At 43.1% G+C, this 24770-nt stretch overlaps 1 protein-coding gene across 5 annotated transcripts in view; it reads right to left on the reverse strand.

Annotated features, from left to right (window-relative positions):
* Positions 1-14159, reverse strand: part of tns1a (tensin 1a) — a 126967-nt gene extending 112808 nt beyond the window's left edge. For 2 of the 5 annotated variants that reach the window (XM_024798862.2, XM_024798861.2), the window contains exon 1: positions 6564-6919. In XM_024798862.2, the coding sequence (XP_024654630.2) occupies positions 6564-6740 (177 nt within the window). In that variant the 5' untranslated portion in view covers positions 6741-6919. Of the gene's footprint in view, positions 1-6563; positions 6920-13193 lie in introns of those variants that run through there. The other 3 variants (XM_024798866.2, XM_024798863.2, XM_024798865.2) reach the window with 2 other exon arrangements.
* Positions 14160-24770: the final 10611 nt, after the last annotated feature.

Genomic DNA, 24770 nt, shown 5'->3' on the forward strand with positions numbered 1-24770 from the left:
AGCTAATGTTATATCGACCACTTTAACCAATTATTTTAAAAAAAGAATTAGGATATTCTTTTTATTTAATTATGAAATATTTAATTCATTGGATTTGCTGGTTTTCACTACTGACTCATCATGAAAATGCTACATGGAAGACACGCTTGATTTGCTGTCTTTTTTGTCATACAGTACTTTTATTAATTCATCTATTTCTACATCTTTATTCCCAAATGGCCACCTATAACCTTTAACACTTTTTGATGTTTGAATGATCCACATACTGATCTGCAACATCCCAGCCAGAATCCATTAAACTTTACAGGCAGACATTCAGACTCAGGGATGAGAAGCGGGGGCAGAGTAGTGCACAGTACCCAGGGGAAGTGTGCTGAAGCTGGGTCAAGGGCTAGCTGGTGATAGCCCAAGGGCCTGGAGGAAGGCAACCAGTCACATTGGATATAAATCACCTGGTCACAGATACACAGAGAATTGTTTAGCCAGAGTGACAGCTACACTCTCTGAGGACAGTCTGAGTCTTGAAGATACAGTATCGCACGCCTCGATGCATATATACATACACAGACGCACACAAGTGGAAATGCACTGGTTAGAAAACGAGAGCATGGAGAAAACTCCGATGAGAGTTGGTTGGAGGGATTTCTGGCTGAGGACAGTCAGCCCGTGTGGCAGCTGAACAGGACATGGGGTCCCTTTGGAGACTGTTAAACCAAAACTAGGTCTGAGTGCAGTTTCATGTCATTTGGAGGTGGGTATCGACATCAAAACAGCAAATATCACAACCATGTGGAACGTTTTCATTGATCTTAAGCAATGGAGTTTGGAAATGACTTCAAATAATACAGCAGGTGATGAAGTCACAGAAAAGCCCTTTAAATAGGACAATTCTTCATCTTTTAGCTGCTCTCTTTAGGAGTAGATTATCTGCCTCCATCTCATCCTAACCCTTGGAGCTTCCTTTGCCACACCAACCCTCTGCATGTCTTGGTTCCTCAAGGAGGGCAAGTCCACCCTATCTCTGCTTCACTCTCTTCTTCAACTCTCTGTCTGTTTCATTGAATGGTTGATCATCGATATTAAACTCATCTACCTTAACTACCTCTGCTCCTTGTTAGACCTGTCTCCCTCTCATTTCCACATATTGTACTGTCTTTTATTCTTCTTCTCTGCAGAGCAAAGCTCCACCTTTCCAGGCTCTCTTCCGCCTGTTTCCTACTCTCACTACAGATCACAATGTCGTCTGCAAACATCACAGTCCAACGAGACTCCTGCCTGACCTCATTGGTCAACCCGTCCAACATCACTGCAAACAATAAGGGCTCAGAGCCGATCCCTGATGTAACCCCATTAATCTATCTGTTACTCCTACCACAGAGCTCACCACTTTCTCACTGTCCTCATACATGTCCTTCACCACCCTCACTTACTTCTCTGACAATCCCAACTTCCTCATGCAGTACCACAGTTCCTCTTTTGCCACCCTATAATATGTTTTCTCTAGATCCACAAAGACAAACTGAAGCTCCCGTTGACATTCCCCATATTTCTCCCTCAGCACTTTCAAAGGTCAAATGTCTTCAGCCAAGGTAGCACAGTTTTCACTGGCTTCCTGTTAGCCAGATGGTTTTACTTAATCCAGGACTCTCTTGATGATTGGAATGTTTCATTAGGGACAGATTTTTTTTCCCTGGATGCCTTTCTTGATGCAACCCACCCATCCAGGTTTGGTATCAACAGTTGGAGAACTCTGGCTTATGCTGCCCCAGCCGAGATGGCTGCATACAAACTTATGTTTAATTAAGCGGATTGTTAGGATGGTTTTTGATGGTTTATTAAAGTATTTCATGTTTACTGTAATAGTTTTCATTCTCATATAATCAATGAAACAGTCTTTATTATACAATAGACACAATGCATTGTTGCTCTTTTTCAAAAATCTTAAACTATTAGATTGGTGTCTGACTAAAAACCTTATTCAAGCTTGACCTGTTTTTTTCTGGACTTGTATATATAAAAGGGCTAAACATTATGCTGTGGGGAATTAGATACCACACATACAGACGCTGAAAGAGATTAATCTCTCAAGAATCTCCTCACTCAACACATGTTAATTACTAAGCAGGGATAGTAGACACACTGTTATTACAACCAGGCCACACACATACACACACACACACACAATACAGAGGTGACACACACAGAGGCGTGGCAGGCAGTAACGGTCCAATCAAAGCCGGATTGATTTTCAGAGCTCACTGGGGATTCTGTTCAGTCAATAAAGGACTCTGTTAGACAACTGGAGGCATGATGGATCTACCATACATCTTTCCTTATAGTGTATCAGCTGCCATGTACTGGACTACAACACAGAATGAAATTGAGCAGTGCTTAAATCATGGAAGGTTTGCTATGTGATGTGTTACAAAGTACTCTGTAAAATTTGCAATCACAATTTTTAGTAGCAGTCAACAAAAAAACGAAAGAAAGAAATGAAAATATGAAAAAGAAAAAACACAATACACAATATATAAATAATATCTTCTTTCTGATACTGTGCTTGTATTGTAAATATTTTAAAGCATTTTTTTTTTTTTACAACCCTCAATATTTTTGTACGGCCCACTAGAGGACCGCAAAACTTACACTTTGAATGTGCAGCGGAAAAACACGTGGAGGTGGCTACCATTTGCATCACTGTGCAAAAAGTACGATCAGGTACAAACAGAGAGACATAATCAGTCCCCAAAACTTTGGGGAGTTAATAGTTACAGCTAATTGCATGACCGCTAGCCACCTTCAACCTGTCCACCACTAGCGTGACAATCATGGTGGCAACGATGCAGGGTAAAGTGAATAAGGCCCACAGGCCTACAGACCACTTTGTTACTCCCTGACAACCACTCATTGCTTTGGAAAAATGTGTATTCCCTGACTGGTTGGCAAATATCTCTACGTGATTTCTTTGTTGGCTAGTAGATTGCTGTGGTTGTCCATAGTAGTGAAACTTTGAAAAATGTGACACAAACCAGAAACAGGGACCATCATTAGTCTTCAAAGTAAAAGTTGTGGCTTTCAAAACATGTCAGCTATACCTAGGGATGGGTATCGAAACCCGGTTCTTGTTGAGAACCGGTTCCCATTGTTTCAATTCCTTGGAATTGTTTGCCATTTTTGCAAACGATTCCCTTATCGATTCTAGTCGCCCCGAATGACGTCACCACGTTGCGGAGCATCATTTACCTGGCAGGAAACACGGTGCCTAAGCGGCTCAAACGCTCAAAAGTTTGGTTATACTTTACGAGAACGGCAACTTGCAATACTTGCAAAGTAGATATTTCATTTAAGGGAGGAAACACTACGAATATGCAAAAGCATTTGCTCACAAAACACACGATGACCTTAAACTAATGTCGTGTTTTTAGTTCCACTCGTGAATCTCAACCCAGCAGCAGCGGTAACGTTTGCACGTCCTCTCCCGTTAATGCGGCAGTGCATTAACTAACAGTGCATATTATATTAGCGCGATCTGCCTTATTACAAAACCTGCCATTACTGTGCATTTAGGTGACCATGATGAGAGAGACAGACAGAGTCTGGCTGGCGCTCGCTGGCAGTTCTCGCTGCAGTCTACCGGTAGCGTCTCCTTTCAGGCCAGGATAGACGAATGTCACCGAGCAGTGACTAAGGTTGTGGTAAAAGGTTTGCACCCATTTGCCACAGCAGATGCCCTCGATTTTCGGTAAGTGAATGTGTTTAATTGTAGGCAGGGACATTACTGGATATTCTTGTGTGTTATACTTTGTTATTGCTACAGAAGAATATTTATTTTATTATTTTACATTTATAATTTTTTTCCCCGGGGACCCTGTGACACCCCATTGAAGAGCCATAGGCTGTGGATCCCTTAAGATCTCACTGTTGGGTTTGTAAGGCCATGTTACTCCTAAATTTCTATCTTGTTCAAAGAGAAGATCAAAGTTCTAAGCTAATCGACCTTAGTGTTCTCCTTTTTTTAAAAAAAGAATCGATAAGAGAATCGATAAAGAATCGAATCGTCAAACAGAATCGAAAATGGAATCGGAATCATGAAAATCTTATCAATACCCATCCCTAGCTATACCAGTGAGGAACAGATTTTACTTCGACGATGAACATTGTTCAATTCTGATTTGTGACATAGGAGGAGGCTTTAGGTGCACCACCCTATGTGAGACTGATTTCACTTGGCAACAGGTAGGAACCTTCAGGAACTCTCACCAACCAGTCTGGGAATAGTCGTCTTTGCTTCACAACTGGTGGTTGTATCACATTAGGTTGGAGGGCAACTCTTGAGCAATGTGCAGTTGACTTCACATGAAAAACCTCTATGAAAGTCTATGACACGAAAGTCCTTAATAAACTTGATCTCTCTAATTACTTTCCTTACATGTATTTATGAGCTCAGTCACTAATTTAGAGTGCTACTGAATTATTCATCATGTCATTGTTTGGTAATTTTGTCTTTCACCAAGGAGGCAGTTATACTGTCAGCTTCATCCCTCTCATTACGTCTTTCATCAACACACCAAGATGGCTACAGTCAAAATGGTCATCTTCAAAACAGGACTTCACAAAGCAATGGATGACAGCACCGTAGCTACTTCCAGTTTAGCAAGAACAAACATAATGGCTCAAATGGGCCACTAGGTGTAATGACATTAATCGCTGTTAAATGTTACAGTAGTTACAAGTAGTGGGTGAGTGGATGAAAAGGTAAGCTTTTAGTTGATAAGTGAGTATAATTCATACATAATAAGTTGAAAGTTGTTCAGCTCCAGGTAAAAGTAAGTAAGATGTTATTAAGAAAGGGTTTTTTAGTCTTTCTGATTGGGTGTATTGTATGAAAAGGTTTGGAACCACTGGTCTTTGGCTCCAAAGTGACTACACTATGAAAAAGCAATACCAAGATGTTGCTTAGTAAAGACACTGTAAGTGTTAGCAAAGACAAAGGATGAAGCAGAGAGTGGCGGTCTACAGTCCAATGTGCAACAGTGCAAAGTAGCTTGTCCATAAACCCTGGGGCACCCTGGTTGCACTCTGATAAACACGGGCAGGAAATTCTTCTGCAAATTTGTTGAAAAATATACCGCCGGCTGCTGTGTCAAATAACAGTTGTTGTTATTCTTAGCAGGGTTCCTTAGCATATTGTGGAGCAGTAATGAGCTCACAGAAGTGTTTGGCCAGTCCTATAGGAACTAGCCCGCATTTGTGGCTGTTTCTGTCAGGATGTCAAATCTAATATTCTCCCTGTGTGCGTGGGGCTGATAAATTATTAATAGCGTGTATTTGAGGAGCTTTCTTAGAACCTGCTTCTTGCACGTCACTCAGCTTCTGCTCGTTACTCCTCTTTCCTCCCTCTGCTAACGTCACGCCTCACGACATTCATCTCCGTTTCCTTCTCCTTCCCTTTTCAGCCCTCGTCTCCTTTTGTGGATGTGATAATATTGGAATTGGAAGCTTTGCATCTGGACAACTCAATGCCTCACTTTGAGTGTGTGGGAGCTTTTCCTCCGCTCTGCCTCTTTCCCCTTGCATCTAAATGGCTCTCTGCTCTGCTGCAAGCTACAGAAAAGTAGGGCAGATGCCTCATTTAACACTTGGGTGCAATCATTGAGCAGTGTGTATACATTACACAAACACCCCCAAAAAGCAAGAAATTCATCTCCTTCTCCAATAAAGGTGGTGCTGCAGCTAGGTTTGTAAAAAGCTTAAGCATCTGATGTGTCAATATATCAACATGGAAAAGCTGTCATTTCAAAAACGCCACATTTCACATGTTTAGGAAGAACTGTTTGAATCTAATCTGATTTTATGCAACTATGCAAGAGAGAAATTCTTGTTTCTAATGTTCCCCCACATCAGGGATTGGCCTGCCCAACTTTTGCTTAATTTCTTTTCTGTTTTGTTGGTATTTTGGTTTCTGCCCCTGGTTCCTGACACACTCAGTCAGTCCATGATAGGAGAAGAAGTGAGCAGCAGCAGATTAAATTATACAGGAGAACCCAGAAATAGCTCTAATGCCGAGGCCGCGTGGACTCGGCGCAAGAACATGGCGATGTAAGTCGCCACTGAGCAGTCAACTAGATTATCCCTGAATGCATCACAGCATAAAGCGGACTGCTGTGGGTTTGACTGCCGTGCAGCTATCCGATGGGATGAGCTTGACCTTTAGTAACCAAAAAATATAAAAGACGCTAGAGGAGGGATCTAACATTCAGGGTGGATTAAAGGGCCATTAGACCTTTAAATTTTGGAGCAGTCACCTTCCAACTTCCAGCTATGTTAAACACATAAAACAGAGGAAGCAGCTGAGCTGAACTGTCCACACCTTCACCCACCACATGTAAACACAACCACCCACATGACAACATCTAGAAAGGTCACAGAGCATGTTAAAAAAAAAAAAAGATAAGTAAAACTTCACGTTTGGAACCACCTCTGCCAAATATCACATCTCTTTTGTTGCTTACAGAAAGATTGACGCCTGAGACCTGCACGCATGCCCTTCTCCAATCTCTTACCCAAAACATGCAGGAGAGGCAAACCCAGGTCCTGGCCCTCCCTGCCAGAGCAGAGGGCATCGGCAGAGACACGGAGGGCATCCTGCGAAAAAGATGCCACTCGAGGGGGCTCCCCAGCCTCACAGCTGAAATCCACAGTATTCCCAGAAATTCCCGGCAGTTCCACACAGGCCGCATAAATCCATGCCAGAAGTGCGAGGTGCACCGAGGGCGGGGAAGCAAACCCTGCTCTCGTTTTTCTCACTCTGATGGCCTTAAGTCTGTCTCTCTCATGTGAGCTCCCTCCCTCTCTTGCTTCTATCCCTGCTCCTTCTCACTCACTCCTGCCTTCTTGAAGTGTGGTAACGTTATTCCGTGGAGCAAAGGGGGAGGTGAGTCTTCATTTTTTTCCCTCTCCCTTCCAAAACTCCCTTCTCCTCAAATGATCCTTGTTAACCCCTCCTTTCCCTCCTCTCCACACACATATACACTCTATTCATTGACCACCCTCCACCCTCCTTCAGCTTCCTTACATGGCATACCTCACCTCTCTTCCCCCTCCACCTCTCTTCTTCTGCAAGCATGCTCGCTCATGTCTGCGCTAATGTCACTTCAATTTTTCATCGGCAACCCCCTTTCCTGTTTCCAGATCCTCTCGCTCTCTACTCCAAAATAACTGCAGGACTCACCGGCTGTCATGACACAGCTGAGGGAGGCCAGGCAAACAGCTTACATGGAAAAAAAAAAAAAAGCAGGTACCCGCTTCTGTCGCTGCACATGCAACCTCATGCGTACGTCCTTCAGGAGCCGAGGTGCACATATGCTCCCAATAGTTAACATGTGGCAAAATTAGTATTAAGCCTCGTTCCGATGCCCCAAAAGTGCTAGGCTAGCAATTTTCCCCACAAAGCTGGGTTCAGTTATGGAAGAAACATTGAAAAAAAACCCACAAATGGTCATAATTAATGCAGCTAAGGGAGCGATGCCCAAACTAGTATGACACCAGAAATTCACTTCCCCTTAAGACCCTTCTCGTCTTGTCTGTTCTTGTCTATTTTTAACATGTATTCCAATAAAAGTGTTTAATAGTACCGTATTTAAAAGAGACTTTTCAATGCAGTGATTTTTCTTAAATATATATAATTTAATATATCCTTGTAATAAGGTCCTAAAATTGCCAGTCTAGTTGACCTGGTGTAGCATACCAAAAGTATTCACTAGTTTGCCTTCACACACATATAAACTTGAGTGACATCCCATGAAGTCAGATCACCCTTTGCAGCCATAACAGGTTCAACTCTTTGGGGAAGGCTTTCCGCAGGTTTAGGAGTGTTTATGGGGATTTCTGCCCATTCTTCCAGAAGTGCTTTTGGGTGGTCAAGCACTGATGTTGGACGAGAAGGCTTGGCCTACAGTCTCCGCTCTAATTCATCCCAAAGGTGTTCTGTCGTGTTGAGGTCAGAACTTTGTTCAGGCCAGTCAAGGAAGGGACAATCCCCAAACTGTTTCCACAAAGTTAGAAGCATGAAAGTGTCCAAAAAATCTTGGCATGCTAAAGCATTAAGAGTTCGTCTGACAACTACCGTTGTCCTGGCAACTGCCAAACCCAGACTCCTGTAGATAGAGAAGTGTGATTTGTCACTCCAGAGAACAAGTCTCCGCTGCTCTAGGGTCCAGTGGTGGTGTGCTTTACATGACTGTGACCTTGGCATTTAGCCCCAAGTATCCATACAGAGTTTCGAGCACATACTTGCTCATACAAATATATATATATACATATCGTCATTGTTGTTGTGACAATTTGCTTGTTATAGGGAATTAGCTCCATTTTCTTACAGTGGAAGTGTACATCCTATGAAAACTTTTCGAACATGCTAGGCCCTGGTCTGAAACTAATGTTTGTTGCTTCATTTACCCCGCCTTTGAGCACCACTTTACTCGGATTGGCTGCCCCCCATAAACACAAAATTTGAATAGCAAATTTTGGTGGAAGTACTTTGGTTGTTTAAATACTACATATCTAACAAATTGTGCAGGCTTTCCATCTTCCCATTACAACCGCCCCCACTTATGCCACACATTTCTATCTGCATGAATGTAAACATTGCACAGCGCATGACAAGGGGGTTGCTACATGTATGTGTATGCAAACCGCAGCACTGGATCCACATTAAATCAGCAGTGGAGGTGCATTACATCACTCCACAGTCAGATCCATAAAGGGCTAAGAGCCAATTCATTTTGAGAAAACACCCTCTATTGATCCCTGCTGCTCTCCATCACTTACACTGTAACAGTTACCTCAATCCATAGGCTAACCTGACACATAATCCGTGTGTGTGTGGGTTTATGTGTGGGTCTGCCTTTGCAAGTATTTTATTAACATAATGTCAGCAAACAGGACACATGGGGGAAATACTGCAGGGTGTTCTATGGCTGTCCTGAACTCCTTTTTTAAAAATTGATTTCAGTGTCTGCGTTTGATACAAGACAACTTCCACTTCCCTCCAGCTGACTGGTCTAAACTGGGTTGCTAGCAGCCTCTAGTGGCCTTCAACCAACCTTGAGACACACTCATAAGAGCACCAGAAAGCATTTCTTAAATTTTGGGGCTCACACATGCATCTCATGTTGTTCCTTTCTCCTCTGATGGAGCCAGAGTAGCCATTTAAGTGATACTTTACTACCTGCGAAGCACATTGATTTTGGCTCCGCTACTGGGAGTGCTGGATTTTCTCAGTACAACATTTTTGCACAGTTAGGTCAGGTTCTTATTCCCTTATTCCCACTGCAACATGCCGGAGCTCTTTGAAACAGGCAGACGGGCAGGCAGCACACAAGCATGCGCACACACACATTGTTTCCCACTGAATTGCACCCATGGAAAAGCAGATTTAGGCCATGGGACAGTAAAATTCCCTTTAAAAAACTACACTAAAGGCATTAGTGTACCACTGTACCTTTTTAAAGGTTGTAGGAACTCCGATTTATGTGTATTTTCACTGATGATGGTGACATTTGATCACTAGCTCCACTAATGTAAACAAACGGATGACAAAAAAAAAATTCAAAAGGGAAAGGAGAGAAGAGAGAGAGAAAAAAGTCAAAGATATGAATTCCACACTCCTCTGGAGTCTCTTCTTCTGTCGCTGGAGAATCCATCACATTAAAGCTTTAATGCTAGAATAACAAAGCATCCATCACGTTGAATGCCCCAGAATACAGAGAGCCATTCAGGGCAAAAGCCTGCAATTCCCTGGGTGCGGTACCTGTGCGCTGTTCACCAAGGCTGGCCAACATTTTTTTTGTTTGTTTGCTGTGGAACTTAGGAGCATGTGGTAAATGCAACAAGCAATGAATTAGGTTTTTGTGCATATCCTACTGAGGCAGAGCCCAGAGAGCTGACAGACTGATGTGAATTTACAGCTCAGGCTGACTTGAGTTAAACATATTCGAAGGGAAGTAAATAAAATATACAGGACAGGAGGGGGAGAAGGTGGAGGAGATAAATACAAGTGGACACAGGCGTAAACAGAGGCGAGAATAAAAGACGGAGAAGACGAGGACAAAAGGAGATGACAGAAGAATCAACAGGAAGGAAAATGCAAGGATGAATCTTAGAATACGGAAGGAAAGGAAGAGGCAGCAAAAAGAAAGATAGCTAGATGAAATAGGAGGAAGGAGATGGGAGACTGGAGAAGGACATAAAGAAAGAAAATAAAAGGAGGAAGAGAGGAAAAGACGATGGGGTATTAGGAAAGTGAGACATCGTTTAGTCAATGAAAAAAGAAAGAAAGGGATATATGTGTGAATGAGAGGGAGCTGCGTAACACAAAACATAGTAACACATACGACCAGCACAGCTTCCCTCACTCTCCCGAGTCTTTCTTTCATCGTACGTTCACAGTCACAAACGCACAAACCCGCAGTATCCCCAGCTGCATCTCCTGTAGTAACCCAGCCCCAATCCACGGCGACCGTGTGAGCCGGGTTACCATGGAAACTGAAAACCTCACATCAGCCCTCGGGGGTAAGGCGCACATAGCCATACCTCTCCACTTTCACCTCCCAGTCAGTCACATGACCAGCTCTAGTGCTGCAGCTGGAGTGGCAGAGCGGCAGCAGCAGAAGTAACAACTCACTGAATGTGAATGCTGACTGCAGAAGATGAGACAACACTGGGATAATACAAACCACATCTACAGCCAATTTAGCACACTTGGACTAAATTACCTGTGTGAAACACAAGCTGGAAGAAGGAGAACATGCAAACACAGCTCAGAAAAGTCCAAGATGGCCTACAGGTTCAGATAAGGTGGAGGTGTTCCCAGGTAAAACATGTTGAACAAAGTTACGCCCTGTCAAGATGTCAAGGTGAGCCTAGGTTATAGCCTCCTACATGCCCAACTGGCTGTCTTATTGCCAGTGGGGCATAGGGCACACTGCTTCACCTGCTCACAGTTGCTGTGATTCTGCCAGCCACTCTGCAACCCAACTCCTTCTTTCATGTCATATCTGACTTAAATTCATATCTGTTGCCACTGATTTGTTCTACAATATTTATGTAATTTTTTATGCATTGATTATGTAATCATATTTTTTTAAGATAATGGTCCTTAGTTGGTGGGCAGGAAGAGGTAGTACATGCTCACACTGTAAATGCACCCAAAATATCTGCTGCAGCAGGAATGATTCAAATCCACCCCAGAGACTTTAAAGCTTCCTTACATCTTCCTTGTGTCACACCTGCTCACCAATGAGGGATGCAAAAAAGCCCAATATCTTCAATTGTTTCTTTATTTGGTTGCTGTGGAGCCTGTTTTCTTAAAATAAGTGAAAACTACCTTCCCCATCTTTTTCAATTAATGATAGAAGTTTCTAGAAATAAGTCTATACAGAGGACGCTGCTACAGAGTCCAGAAGACAGTTCTGCTTAATTGCTCAATTACTTGAAACGATTTGAATGACATAGTTTAATTATGTAAAGTGAATCCATAATCATATCCCTGATGACAAGCATTTATCCCCTGTTGCAGTACGGATACAAGAACTGCATCCAATAAAAGCTAGGGTCATTCAAAAAAAAAAAAAATCTTCATTCACCGATTTATAGATTGTATTTATGGAGTGGATCTGAGATTGAGAGACATTCAGTTTTTTACTCTACAATGAAGACACAGCTGGTGCTGCCAGGACTGAGCAAAAACTGCGTCTGAATAAACCTCATGAATTGGGGGATTCATTGTAGAAGCGCTAGCAAGCTTCACACACATTTACGCACACATACAAGAGAGTGCGACGGTGGTGGTGGTGGGGTTGGTGGGGGGGAGTAAGCGCGGGTGTAGAGATAAGGAGCTGCGGCAGTGAGGTGTGGGGGTGGGGGGTTGTTTCTGGTATTGGCGCTGGTGGGAACGTGTTGGGGCTTCAAGAGATGGGAGGCTGCAGCAATCTACGGTGTCACCAGGACCAAAAAACCCCACCGTCACCAGACTGTGGAACGCCACTGCTGCTCTAAATGTTCTCACAGGAGCGCAGCACTGCAGCGCTCGAGCTGCAAAACCCTCTGACTGAGATGTGTGTCTGTGATCAAACGCTTTCACAGTGCACGTTCGGCCAAAGACGATGACTGAAACGAAGGATGCGAGGGCATGTGAAAATTCCAAAAGGTGTCTTCTCCTTATGGGAACATTCTGGCTAGGAGACATATAATTTTACTGCTGAGGATGCGGTGTGTTACGCTGATTTGTTTCTAGCCTTAGGACAACTGCTATGCAGTTTAAAAAAGTATCAGGGAAAGAAAATGACCTTAAAAAAAAGATCACCCCAAGCATTTTGTGTGGTGTCTTCGCATGTGTGCGGCTGTGGACATGAGGAAACAGTGCTATTTAAACATGTGAGAGTTGTTACACATGATTGATTATGTCCTAAAGGAAGTTACAGCTTATAAAACTGAGTGTGCATTTGGTCAATCTCATTCACCAACTTCCACATGACCATCGGAATATGTCGTATGGATGAAAGCGTACAACCTCCTTTCCAGGATGGCAAGCAATAGCATTAGATGAATTGGGGGTGGGGGGTGTATCAGGAGCTTTTTCACCCCCACTGAATAATGGTGCATTACCATTCTGCTGCTGTAAAAGCAAGGTGACCCGTATCAACCCTGAGGTCCAAGTGCTTGGTTCTAGAGGCAAATTCACAACCTGATGCCCGTGATTCCATCTCTGTCGCCACCATTATTATCTGGAGCACCTGCCTGGAGATCTCTTGGAGATGTAACACTGACCTTGAAACAGCACTTAGAGAGAGGCACACCAACCGGTCTTCCAAGGCCCGCGGTCCACGATCGGTCATCAAAAGCTCATTTTCACAGCTACGTCATTTGATGGTTTAACCAAAGCCAGCTGTGTGCATGCTACAGCTGAGCGTGGCGATTCTTAGGAAGGCCTGTTCTTGTGAATATTTCATGCAGCGTGAGGATTTCAGACACACTCTTGTTGCCAATCTTTGCAGAAGAAAGGTCGAAGCAAGCCACAAAAGACTACATGTGCAGAATTTGTCCTCTAAGTCCACTGAATTCCTCCTCAGTCTCCCATTCCCAGCATCCTTCTCTCTCTCTCTCTCTCTCTCTCTCACTGTATGAAGCCTTACCTTGTTTCGTTTGGCCCCCCGCAGAGGAAAGAAGCAGGCGAAGAGGAACTTGCCCCAGCTGATGACGGCAGCCAGGCACCAGTTGAGGCGAGCCATGCCTGCGTCTGTCCCGTCTTGTCTGCCAGCCTCTTATCGCTCTAGCCCCCCACCCCCCACCCCTCAGAGCTCTGGAATAGGATCTTGTAACCCCCAACTATGCCCACCTCCCACAAAAAAAAGAACAATGATATCAAGGAGGAAAAAGATCACAAAGAGTCACGAAACCTTCTCGTCCTAGTCCGTTGAGCAGGTGCGAAGTGAAAATGTTCCTTCAAGTCAGATGTAGTTTAGGGGTGGGGGAGATTTCGTTTTCCTTCTGTGGTGGTCTTTGGCAGTTTTCGGGAAACCTGTCTGGCTGTGTGTCTGCAATTCCAATTTGAAAGGGAAGTGGTGGTGGCGGCAGCGGTGGTGGGGTAGATAACTGGGGCTACTGGCGTCCCAAAAATGACTAGACCCTCAGATGGTCTAGAGGGATCCACAGCATTCAAAAGCCTAAAACTGAGTCCCTGTCTTCCCATCCATCCGTCTTTCCCACGACTACCTCCACTCTCACTCCTCCTCTGTTCTCCTGCTTTCCAAAGCCGGGTCTAGATGAGTCAGTCCTCAAAGTGTGATGAGCACCGCCGGCTGCAAAACGCGAAGAGCCCGACGCTGATCGACGACACTGTTACACATACACGCGCACTGCCGCTGCTGCTGGCATGCCCACACTCACTTGTCTCTCACACGCACACACATACGCTCGCCTGCGAATAACACTGTCCTGGTGGTGCATACATCCACGGGCAGAAGAGCCCCCCTCTCTCATTACAAGGCTCCCCTCCAGGCTCAGGATCCCCCGGTGGTTCGCACTCACACACCGCTTACACACACTTGTCCACCTCTCTCGGTCTGTGCTGCTCTCTCACACATACATCGATGCTGCAGCACTTACTCAGTCAGAGTGGGAGGAGGGGAGCAAAAGAGTGAAGAGGAAGAGGAGGAGGTGGAGGTGAGGAGGGGAGGAAGAAAGGGAGAAACGACTGGGAAGAAAAAGGGAAAAAAAACGATAAGACAGAGGCTTTCTGTTGAGTGTGTTCATTCAGTGTTTATATTCCAGGGGTGACGCCAGAGTCAGTGAGGAGACCGAGAAGGCGGTAATGTGCACGTGTATGAACGAAAGTGCGCATCAACTAGTGATAGCTACGAGAGGTGGAGGAGTGACAGGAAGGACCGTGAGAGTGAACAGAGGAGTCAAAATGGATGGACGGGAGGCATCGGGGGAAGGAAGAGAATGACATAAAAAAAAGGGAAAGCAGAGAGTGCGCAGCATATACAAACACACACACATGAAGGGACACGCGGCAGCCGTCACGGTGCAAGGCTGATACAAAGCAGGCACAGGGTGATGATTGTTTTGTGTGTGTGTGCATGTGTGTGTGCAGAACTGGGTCGAACGGAGCAAAGGAGGGAGGAGAGGAGGAAGAAAGGATGGAGGATGAGAGAACAGGAGAGGAGAAGGGTGTTGAATCATTGTGTCTTGGGTGATTATTTCCCTTTTCTCTCCCCCTTTTCTCATATGTACACACACACACACACACACACACACACACACACACACACACACACACACACACACACACACACACGACTGCAGGTGGTGCACAGGCTCGTTCACTCTGCTGCAGTCTCTCTACGCTTCAGTGGGAGCACATTCTCACTGCAGAACGCTGCCCCCCCCCCCCCCCCCCCCAAACCCCACAACCCATCCAATCCCCGACCCCTCCCACCCAGCACACCACTGCCACACAAACGCAATCACAACACATCAAAGCAATGAGCGAGGGAGATAAAGTGTAGAGAGGATACTGTTCTGTCAACCAAAGCTAGCTGAAACTGAGGGGTGGGGTATAGATGTTTGGATGTTTGAAGGGGGAGGGGGGGGGGATAGCAATAATAGTTGCTTGGCGATATCCAAATGTGCAGGCGATAAAAGATAAGTATAAAAGTTGACTGATTGAAATCGATCTTGAGTCGGGTCTTGCTATGAAGTGCATCTAAAAGAGTAAGCCTTTATGCTCAGCATTACTGAATAAAGAAAGCTACATGACAGTTAATAAAATGTATTAATATCCTGTCAAAAGAAGTGATGCTTTTGAGCAAGGCAATATTTCCCAGATGTTACAGTAACACCATGGAAAACAGTGTTTGCACACTGCAGCAGGACCAAAATCACTGTGACCCCATGCAATGAACTCACTATCTTGTTGTCTTTGAAATGGATGCTTCGAAGATGCAGACCAGGTCTGCCCCCACTAGCAGTCAGTCGCTGTCTTCAAAGCAACTTTGGTGCATCAAGATGGCAATAAAATGGCAATAAGACAATGTCAGTCTGCTATCAGTTTAAAATTGAATGGAGTCAAGTCTGCAAATACATGCTATAATGTAGCATTCAACCACGATAAAGTGGAAAAAAAGCACAGATTCGTATAATCACAAATTCAAGAAGTTCATATTAAACTGTCCTGTCCTGGTCTGTGGGTCTGGTTGGGTTGTTTTGAATTTTCTGTTAAGACTTCTTAGTCTGCAGTTGAGGTTTTCTTTCATTCTGTAATTTTGTCAGCATGTCGTGGGTGTAAGGGGTATATTCTTTTCTTCTCTCACTAAGCACCCAAAGGACTTCCTACTACCACCAGAAACTAGAGAAACCCAAGGAATCATCCTACCAACCTTCCAGTTGGTAGATGAACCACTCTACCTCCTGAGCCACTCACAACTCTTTCTTATGGCTTCTTGTTTCTGTTTAACTGCCTGACTCTGTCGTTAATTTGTTCTTGTTACATTTGTGACCTGATTTTAGAATACTATACATCTGATTCCTTGTATTTTACTTTCATCTGGTCTCCTGAGTGTTCTTTCCCCTTGTTAAGTCTGTGTCTCTGTTACACACTTCCCTTTAGACATAGTAGTTTCTGCTGTGTCTTGTTGCCCCTGTGTTTCCCCTCTCCCCTGATTACCTTATGTGTGTATTTAAATCCTCAGTTTGCCTTAGTTCCTTGTTGAGTCATCCTGTGTTATCTGTTAACCATTCACTGTGTGTGTGTGTGTGTGTGTGTGTGTGTGTGTGTGTGTGTGTGTGTGTGTGTGTGTGTGTGTGTGTGTGTGTGTGTGTTCAGTGGATTTGGAGTATATTTAGTAATTGCTTTATTATGGATAATTTGCTTCACCTCGATAAAAATAAATTTCTTGGTTTAAGAATTCCACCAGTGACGTTTGCATTTGGGTCTGCAAACTGCATATATCGACATAAACAGAAACACAACTGACTATTTACATTCAGATTCCAGCCAGAAACTCACAGATTTGTGCTCCAACACCGACATAGTTGATGCAGGATGGTAATTTAATTGGAAAACAACATAGATGCTCAGCAAACTTGTCTTTTATATAGGAATATAACCAGAAATCAACCAGTAGGCAACCTTCCAGAACATTGCATATGTCAGTGCAGCCTTAGACTCAAACTGATTGCAGAGTGTTTGCAATATGTCTGAGTTTATAAATTAGAAGGCAATTAAATGCCAATCTGTCTGACTTTGATTGTTTTGAGACAGGTTGTGGTTGCTGCACCCTCAAACACTGGGTGGACAGTTCATTACCACAATTACTTCCAAACGGTCTACAGCAGCAAATATTCAAAGAAAGTTGCCATCCTACTCTTACTGTAGTGTGAGTGAGCTGTTAGTGGCTACTGTTGAAGATGGAAAAATAGGATTAAAAAATGCAATCCTGTGGGGATGTAATATTCTTACAGCCCACTGTATATAGAAAAATTGGCATCGTAACCATGCCTTCCCCTACTGGTGTCTGTTTTCCATGTTTTGAATCACCCATTTAAGGTTTATGTTGATTTTCCTGGTACTAAAAGTGACACCTCAGAGCAAGACAAAATAATTGTCAGAAAATTCTGTTACCTATTGTTCAAACGGGTGAATCCAGGATGGATTTCTCCCCCTTTATGCATAGGCTTTCTGCCACTACTCCACCGTCCTCCCACAGTCCAAAGACATGTATTTTAGGTTAATTGGTGATTCTAAATTTGCTGTAGTTGTGAATATGAGTGTGAATGATTATCTCTCTGTATGTGTTAGCCCTCCAACAGATTGGTGACCCATAACGCTATGAGAACTGGCATAGGCTCCAGCCTATCCTGATTACCCTATGATTTGGATAAGCATAAGAAAATGAATAGAAGGATAGATGGATCCTCCAAAAGGTACTAGCACTTTCTTTTGCTGTAAAGGCATGACACTAGAAGAAATGGCATCTCCAAAGGAAGAATCCCTGAATGTCTGACTGTCTGACTCCACTCTCTGACATATATATGGATATGGACTGAGGCATGGATGGGAAACCTCAGTGTAACATTGCACATATGACTGGCCACCAGTTTGCAGGTACAAGAAAAATGTTTCAGCCAAAAGCAAATGGACCAAGAATTTCAAAGCAACTAGTGTAGTTCTCCTTTACATCAAGATTATTGATGATGTCCTGTGGACCTTCCGCTTCTAAGCTGAACTGTTTTATTTTGCAAGGGCAGCAACACATCTAGAAGATTTCTACAGAGACATGAAATCACTTAGCTATGAAACCAAATATTTGACTTTTGTACAAGTTTGAAATAAAAATTTAAATATGTATGGGCTGGAATTATTTGGGTGTTTTGAAAGAGAACATTTCAGTTTCCTGCAGGACAGATTCATGAGGAATATGAAGGAGGAGGACTATGCATCTGTGCATCGCAATATTCTACAACACTGTGTGCCGTACATCTCAGTGTGGGACTGGGCATGTGTCCCACTCTCTTGGCAATGCTGACCTTTCTCATTAGGCATAAGCAACTTGCATAATCACTGCTGACTTCTATTGACTGGCCTGTCACAATGTCTATCCGTTTGACTGGAAACCCTGTGAAAAAGTGCCGGCTGCCAAAAAACATCTCACCCTGTGACTTCCTGCTGTATTGTGGAGCAGAATCAGTAACTAAGACTTTTCATTAACTATACACGTTATGTAACTTAAGTGCAATTAGATATATTCTCCTCTTTTAGTTTTATTAAAAATATACTTTAGTCTTACTTTTTAAAAATGTGAGCAGTTTTACCCTCCAAATAAGTCTACGCACTGTTTCAAATTATAATTTTCACAGTAACACTTAATGCATATCCATAGGACAGGATTTATGTCGTTAATGGACTGCTGCTTACTTTTCTACTATAACTGAGCACTCAAAGTGTTTTTTACTCATAACCTCATATGCCCAATCACACACACATTCACAGAAGTAGTGTTTTCTATATTTAAGTGTCTGGTCTAGTATTTAGACACGCTTACGTTCAGATGAATGTAACAGGGAATCTCAGGGTCAGTATTTGTCCCAAGAATACTTTGACTGAGGATCAAACTAACATCCTTCCTTTTTATGAAACTAGCAAACCCTAGCAAAAACTTAAGTCAAGATTAATATAGTGGAAGATTTACCAGAACAATACTGATTAAACAGTATAAATATGTAAAATGAAGAATGCATTAAGGTAACATGAATATACATCGTAACATTAATGATGAATTATAGATGTAGAAGATTTAATATCCCCCTGGCTCCTGCTCCGCGGCTGCTGAGTGAGCCCTCATCTGGGACTCTCCTCAGCTCTTTCCGGGACAGTGGCGCGGCTGCCCCTCTGTTGGTCTTCCTTGGTCTCTTGTGTTCTGGGGGCCTCTGGATGTCTGGAGTTTTGATCTCCTCCACACCTGCTTCACGCCCTGGAGGACGGGGCTGTGGCCCCCCCACACCCTCTAGCAGATTATTACATGAAGGAACCTTTTAAAAAAACAAAAAACAAGCGCGTCCATGCTCACAGGTGTACACACGGGTGATCACACCCACAAACTACACCCTTTTTGGCTCCTACCTCAAAGCACACTGTGTTCTGTTGATCTTATGTGCTGCACAATAATGTTTAACATTTAGTATTTACTGTCATATTCCCATATATCATTGTGATGTTGTTTATTCTATTACTCTTGTTCTCTTCTGCTTGCTTTCTTTTTTCTTTCTCAGCAGGTGACCCAGGTGATTGATATATGCATTTTTTTTTCTCTGCCCGTTCTGTTGGTTTTTGTCTTTTGCCCTTCTCCCCCGTCCCTCTTCTCAGCTGTTTCTCTTTCCCTCTTTCTTTCTCCCCTTCTTTCCCCCAGTCAAGTCTGTCCCGTATTCATTAAGTGAAAATAAAATAAACAATAAAAGGTGAATCAAATGGACCATTACGGCAAGGCTGGGATGGTCAATTTGGTAAAGTAAATCCGTTGGGCATCTTTCTTTGCCTTTAGACAACAATTCTGATGGCAAAAGAGCCAAACGGGACAGGCAAAAAAAAAAAAAAAGAAAAGAAGATTTAATATCCAATATGTTGCTTCATAAAGTGTCTCATGACATGCTGAAGCTCACACAAACTTCATCTTCTTATCCCCACGTTGTTGTCACTTAGTCTGCTCCACTTTTCTAGACTTTTAGTATTTTTCTAGCCGCGTATTTCAGTGATCGATAATCAGCGGCTGCTCAGCTGCACTGGGAATAAATAAAAATTGCGCTGACCATTAAAATACATGATTTAACAAATGAGAACATGCACAAACTAAACAAAAATAGCATGCGCACACTAAAGGTCAATGAATGTGCCCATGGTGAGCCTCATTTTGGTGCTCAACTGAACTACCAAATACAAAAATATATATGACTGTGGGATTTGTATAAAGTACTTGTATACACCATATAGATATTGGCATTCACACTGTCCTAGTCAAAGTTTATGGAAAGGTTTCATCAAGATATGGATCCTCATCCATACTTGTACAGACTATGGCATCCAGTCCGTCCAAAGTCAAACATAAGAAGAACTGGATCGACCCATTTAGAGTCTAGTGGACATTTAGCAGCAGGTCTTAGTCTCTGCGACAGTCCTAAACTGCCAGAGAGGGTGGGCTTTCTCAGCTAGCTGCAAGAATTAGGTCCTTAGTTCCTAGCATCACTTGATGCCTTTCATGAGGTAAGTGGTGTGGCAGACAGCAAGGCATGAGTCTGTCAGCACTAAGATGTCAGTATGAAACATGGGCCAAGCCGGTGTAACATCAGCTATTGTTTAGTAGGGTCCCAGTGAGAATTTCCGTTGTCATCACATTGGTGTTTTAAAGGGCTGAGTAGGTGAGGGGTAAACAGTAAATACAACGGGATCCTGCTTTGTCATGCTTGTTCTGTGGACAATAATTTGGACTTGCTGGAGAATTTTTAAAAAGCCAGAACACCACTTTATTTGACATTCACACAACTTCTGGTAGCAATGTATATAAAATCATGTAAGTACCTGAATGATGCATTGTATGTCTGAAAATTGATGTTTTTTTAAATAGATTTTTTTTCTTACCGTTTCTACATTGATTTGATTTAAGTCGGCATTTAAACACTGCTGTGTGTACATTATACAATGACAACAACCTTTAATGACTGTAGATGTGATGTTATAACACATTTATCTTCGGTTTTAAAGATTTGCCTGATAACCCATATCTTCTGCTTCTTTTTGTATTTGCTCGGAGCAAGGTTGGGTCAAGTTTTCATTACAACATGCAAATAAAATCTGAGTGAATATAATTAGAGGTCACACTTCTGACAAAAAGACATGAGGCCAAGCTGGAGGTGGCAGAGCAGAAGATGCTCAGATTTTCATTGGGAATGACCAGGATTAGTGTATGAGTACATCGAGGGACAGCTTGGGTTGACATGGTTTGGACATGTGCAGAGGAGGGATAGTGGATACATAGGCAAGGTTCAAAGGATGTTGGGACTTCCATGGAGGTGGAAAAGAGAAAGACCACAGAGAAGATTCGTGGATGTAATGAAGGAGGACATGCAGAGAGTTGGTGTGACAGAAGAGGATGCTAGAGATAGGGTGCGATGGAGGTAGATAAAGGTAGATAATCTGCTGTGTGAACCCTTAAAGGTAGAAGCAAAAAGAAGAGGATGAGGAAAAGCTTTCTGTAACACAGGTTGGTTATTAAATCACATGATATTTCAAAGTGGCTTCAAAAATTTGACCCCAGTTTGAAAAAATGTTGAGAGAATTCTGCTTAGTCCAACTCATGTGACGCTCTTCTCTGCTAAAGTTAGACATGTTTAAATCTGTTTTTGATGATTTTGCAAAACACAAACGTTTGTTTGGCTATAAGCCTAATTGAAGATTAGAAAGTTAATTAACTCATGCCCTCCCAAGAGTTTTTAAAGGATTATTTCGGCATCTTTTGAAAGTACTTTCTCAGGATTCATACCATCAGCAGCAATTAGCACTTGGTGCTAACTTCTGTGAAGGGGCAGCTAGCCTGCTACCAAATCAAATCAAATCAAATCAAATCACTTTTTATTGTCACATCACATGTGCAGGCACACTGGCACAGCACATGCGAGTGAAATTCTTGTGTGCGAGCCCCACAAGCAACAGAGATGTGCAAACACAACAACACAAACGAGCAAAATACAAGAATGGCCAACCTGAAACTAATAAACCATTCAAATGTCACAAAATCCAAGCCCCTTGCAAAGGTGACATATTGTATCTCACCTAACCCAATAAAATGGGTTAAATAAATGGCTTTATAACAGGGCTTATGTGGAAAAAGTGCATGACATAGATGCTAGTTGACCGTTTAACACTACTCAGCGTATTAGGCTACCTGTGGACAAAGCCAAGCCAAATATAGTGCAAAACTAAGGTAGCAAGCTTCAGTATACATGAGACTGGTATAAACTTTCTCTCTAAGAGGATATTTTTTCACAATGTCAAACACGAGAATCATGGAGAAGCTGATTAGAAGATATTTTCATTTACTTTATGCATGTACCTGATTATTTGACATGACTTTGAAATCATTTGGACTGATCGAAGACAATTTCCCATTACAAGGATTGAAAACATGATTCAGCATTTGTGAAAAACTTCTGTTTCTAATGAAAGTACACAATCAATATAATTAGCAAAACCAGCTCGTGGCCAGAATTTGCTGGCTAGCTCGATGTCATAAAGGCCACAGTGGAGGGAGCTCGGGCACAGTTGTGAAGAATGACCGGACAGTCTGCTATATGAGCTGCAAGAGGAACAGGAGAGAGTGGGAGGTGCAGGGTTTAGTTTTCTGCACCAGCATCCCATTCACATTCAGTGCACAGAGTGGGCACTGTACTGAGCAGACAGCAGATTAGTTCCCATCACACACCTCATCATTCACTAACACGTAGACTCATCTGCCTTCCTTTTCTCTACCACTCGTCCTTAAATTACCTCTTTTCACGTTTGCCTCTACTCCAGTTTCTCTCATGTGTTTTATTTCTCTCCCATTTCCGCTTTTCTCCTTACTGGTTCGGTACATTTGTGGTGTTAAAAAAGTAATTAAATCTCACTATATGGAGTAACAGTCTCTAATGTCCTTCCACTGTAGGCATACCAGTCTCGACCCTGGGGTGCACTGTGCCATACATCATGCAGAGTAATACATAATGATGGCGACGCCTCCTTGTTTCAGAAATGTTCCTCTTCATCACAGCTAATCCAAGAGAAAGCCCTGTGGAAGCAGGGGTGACCCTTATGGCCTGTGATCAATGATTCAGTCTATTAAATGATCAGTAATTCTCTGCCACACTGGATCATACTAAATCTGTTACATTTTTGTTCTCTAATCAGCTGTCTGAGGAATAATTGCATCTTGTCATAATGATAGGAGAAAGCGAGGATAAATATCCCGTAGTATTGCATTCTCAGGGTTTGGAGTCCAAGTCTCTACTTGGAAAAACCTCCAGGTGACAGGTTCATCTTTAGCAGGAGCAAATTATGTGCAGGGACAGGGAAGCCCTTGGATTCGGTTAGAGTGGAAGTCTATGAGCGGTGACACTTCCGGGGCCTGCTGCCAAGGGAAACTCAGTTATCTAGAAGCGTCTACCCTCCTCTCCCGGTGCACACACGCACTTCCAACCTTTCCTATGACCAAAGGGAGGAGGAACAATGGGAGAGGTGATGATGAAACTATTGACAGAGAGGTATATCTGCACTCCCAAAGCACATCTTCAACAATATAATCAATTTTTACTTTCATTTAGTTTTATTTACAAAACTGATTAGTGGTGCAAACATTAAAAGGCAGCTCCAGGAAGTTTTAGCAGTTCTTGAAATAAATTATATCTGGGACAGGATAAGGGGGGCAGGGATAGCTCAGTAGGTAGAGTGGTTGCCCCATGATCGGAAGGTCGGGGGTTCGATTCCCCTTAACAGCTACCCTGAGGTACCCCTGAGCAAGGTACCGTCCCTACACACTGCTCCCCGGGCGCCCAATGGCTGCCCACTGCTTCACTAAGTGAATGGGTTAAATGCAGAGAGCAATTTCCCCACGGGGCACAATAAAGAAGGAGCCCAAATGTTCAGACAGGTTCAATGAACTCAATTAAGTCAGGACCAATATATCTTGATGCATGCTCAATTATCCAGGTAAGGAAATCCCAAAAAGTTGATTCTGTTCATCTGAAAGTAGCGTTTTCAGTGGGAGAAACGTTTCATCACACATCCAAGTGACTTCTTCAATCTCAGCTAACTGCAGGCTTTTTACCAACCTTATCAACAGTACATTTGATAACCATTGATCAGGGCCATTATGGTCAACAGACGATTGATATTTCCATTTGCTGTCATTTATAGTTGGCAGTGTGCCAAGTTCAATTTCATTAGCCACACCCAGGCCTGATTAGTGCCAGACCTGTTGAATCAAGAAATCACTTAAGTAGAACCTGTATGTAGGGATGGGTATCGAAAACCGGTTCTTGTTGAGAACCGGTTCCCACTGTTTCACTTCCTTGGAATTCTTTGCCATTTTTGCAAATGATTCCCTTATCGATTCCAATCGCCCCGAATGACGTCACCATGTTGCGGAGCGTCATTTACATGGCAGGAAACACGGCTGCTCAAACGCTAAAAAGTTTGGTTATACTTTACGAGAATGGATGACAACAGGGCAACTTGCAATACTTGCAAAGTAGATATTTCATTTAAGGGAGGAAACACTACGATTATGCAAAAGCATTTGCTCACAAAACACACGATGACCTTAAATGAATGTCGTGTTTTTAATTCCGCTCCAGACTCGTGAATCTCAACCCAGCAGCAGCGGTAACGTTTGCACCGTTGCCCGTTAATGCGGCAGGTAAATAATCAACTAACAGTGCATATTATGTTAGCGCGATCTGCCTTATTACAAAACCTGCCATTACTGTGCATTTAGGTGACCATGATGAGAGAGACAGACAGAGTCTGGCTGGCGCTCGCTGGCAGTTCTCGCTGCAGTCTACCGGTAGCGTCTCCTTTCAGGCCAGGATAGACGAATGTCACCGAGCAGTGACTAAGTTTGTGGTAAAAGGCTTGCACCCATTTGCCACAGCAGATGCCCTCGAGTTTCAGTAAGTGAATGTGT

This window comes from Maylandia zebra, linkage group LG23 (genome assembly GCF_041146795.1).
Source record: "Maylandia zebra isolate NMK-2024a linkage group LG23, Mzebra_GT3a, whole genome shotgun sequence".
In the NCBI taxonomy this organism is placed as follows: domain Eukaryota; kingdom Metazoa; phylum Chordata; class Actinopteri; order Cichliformes; family Cichlidae; genus Maylandia; species Maylandia zebra.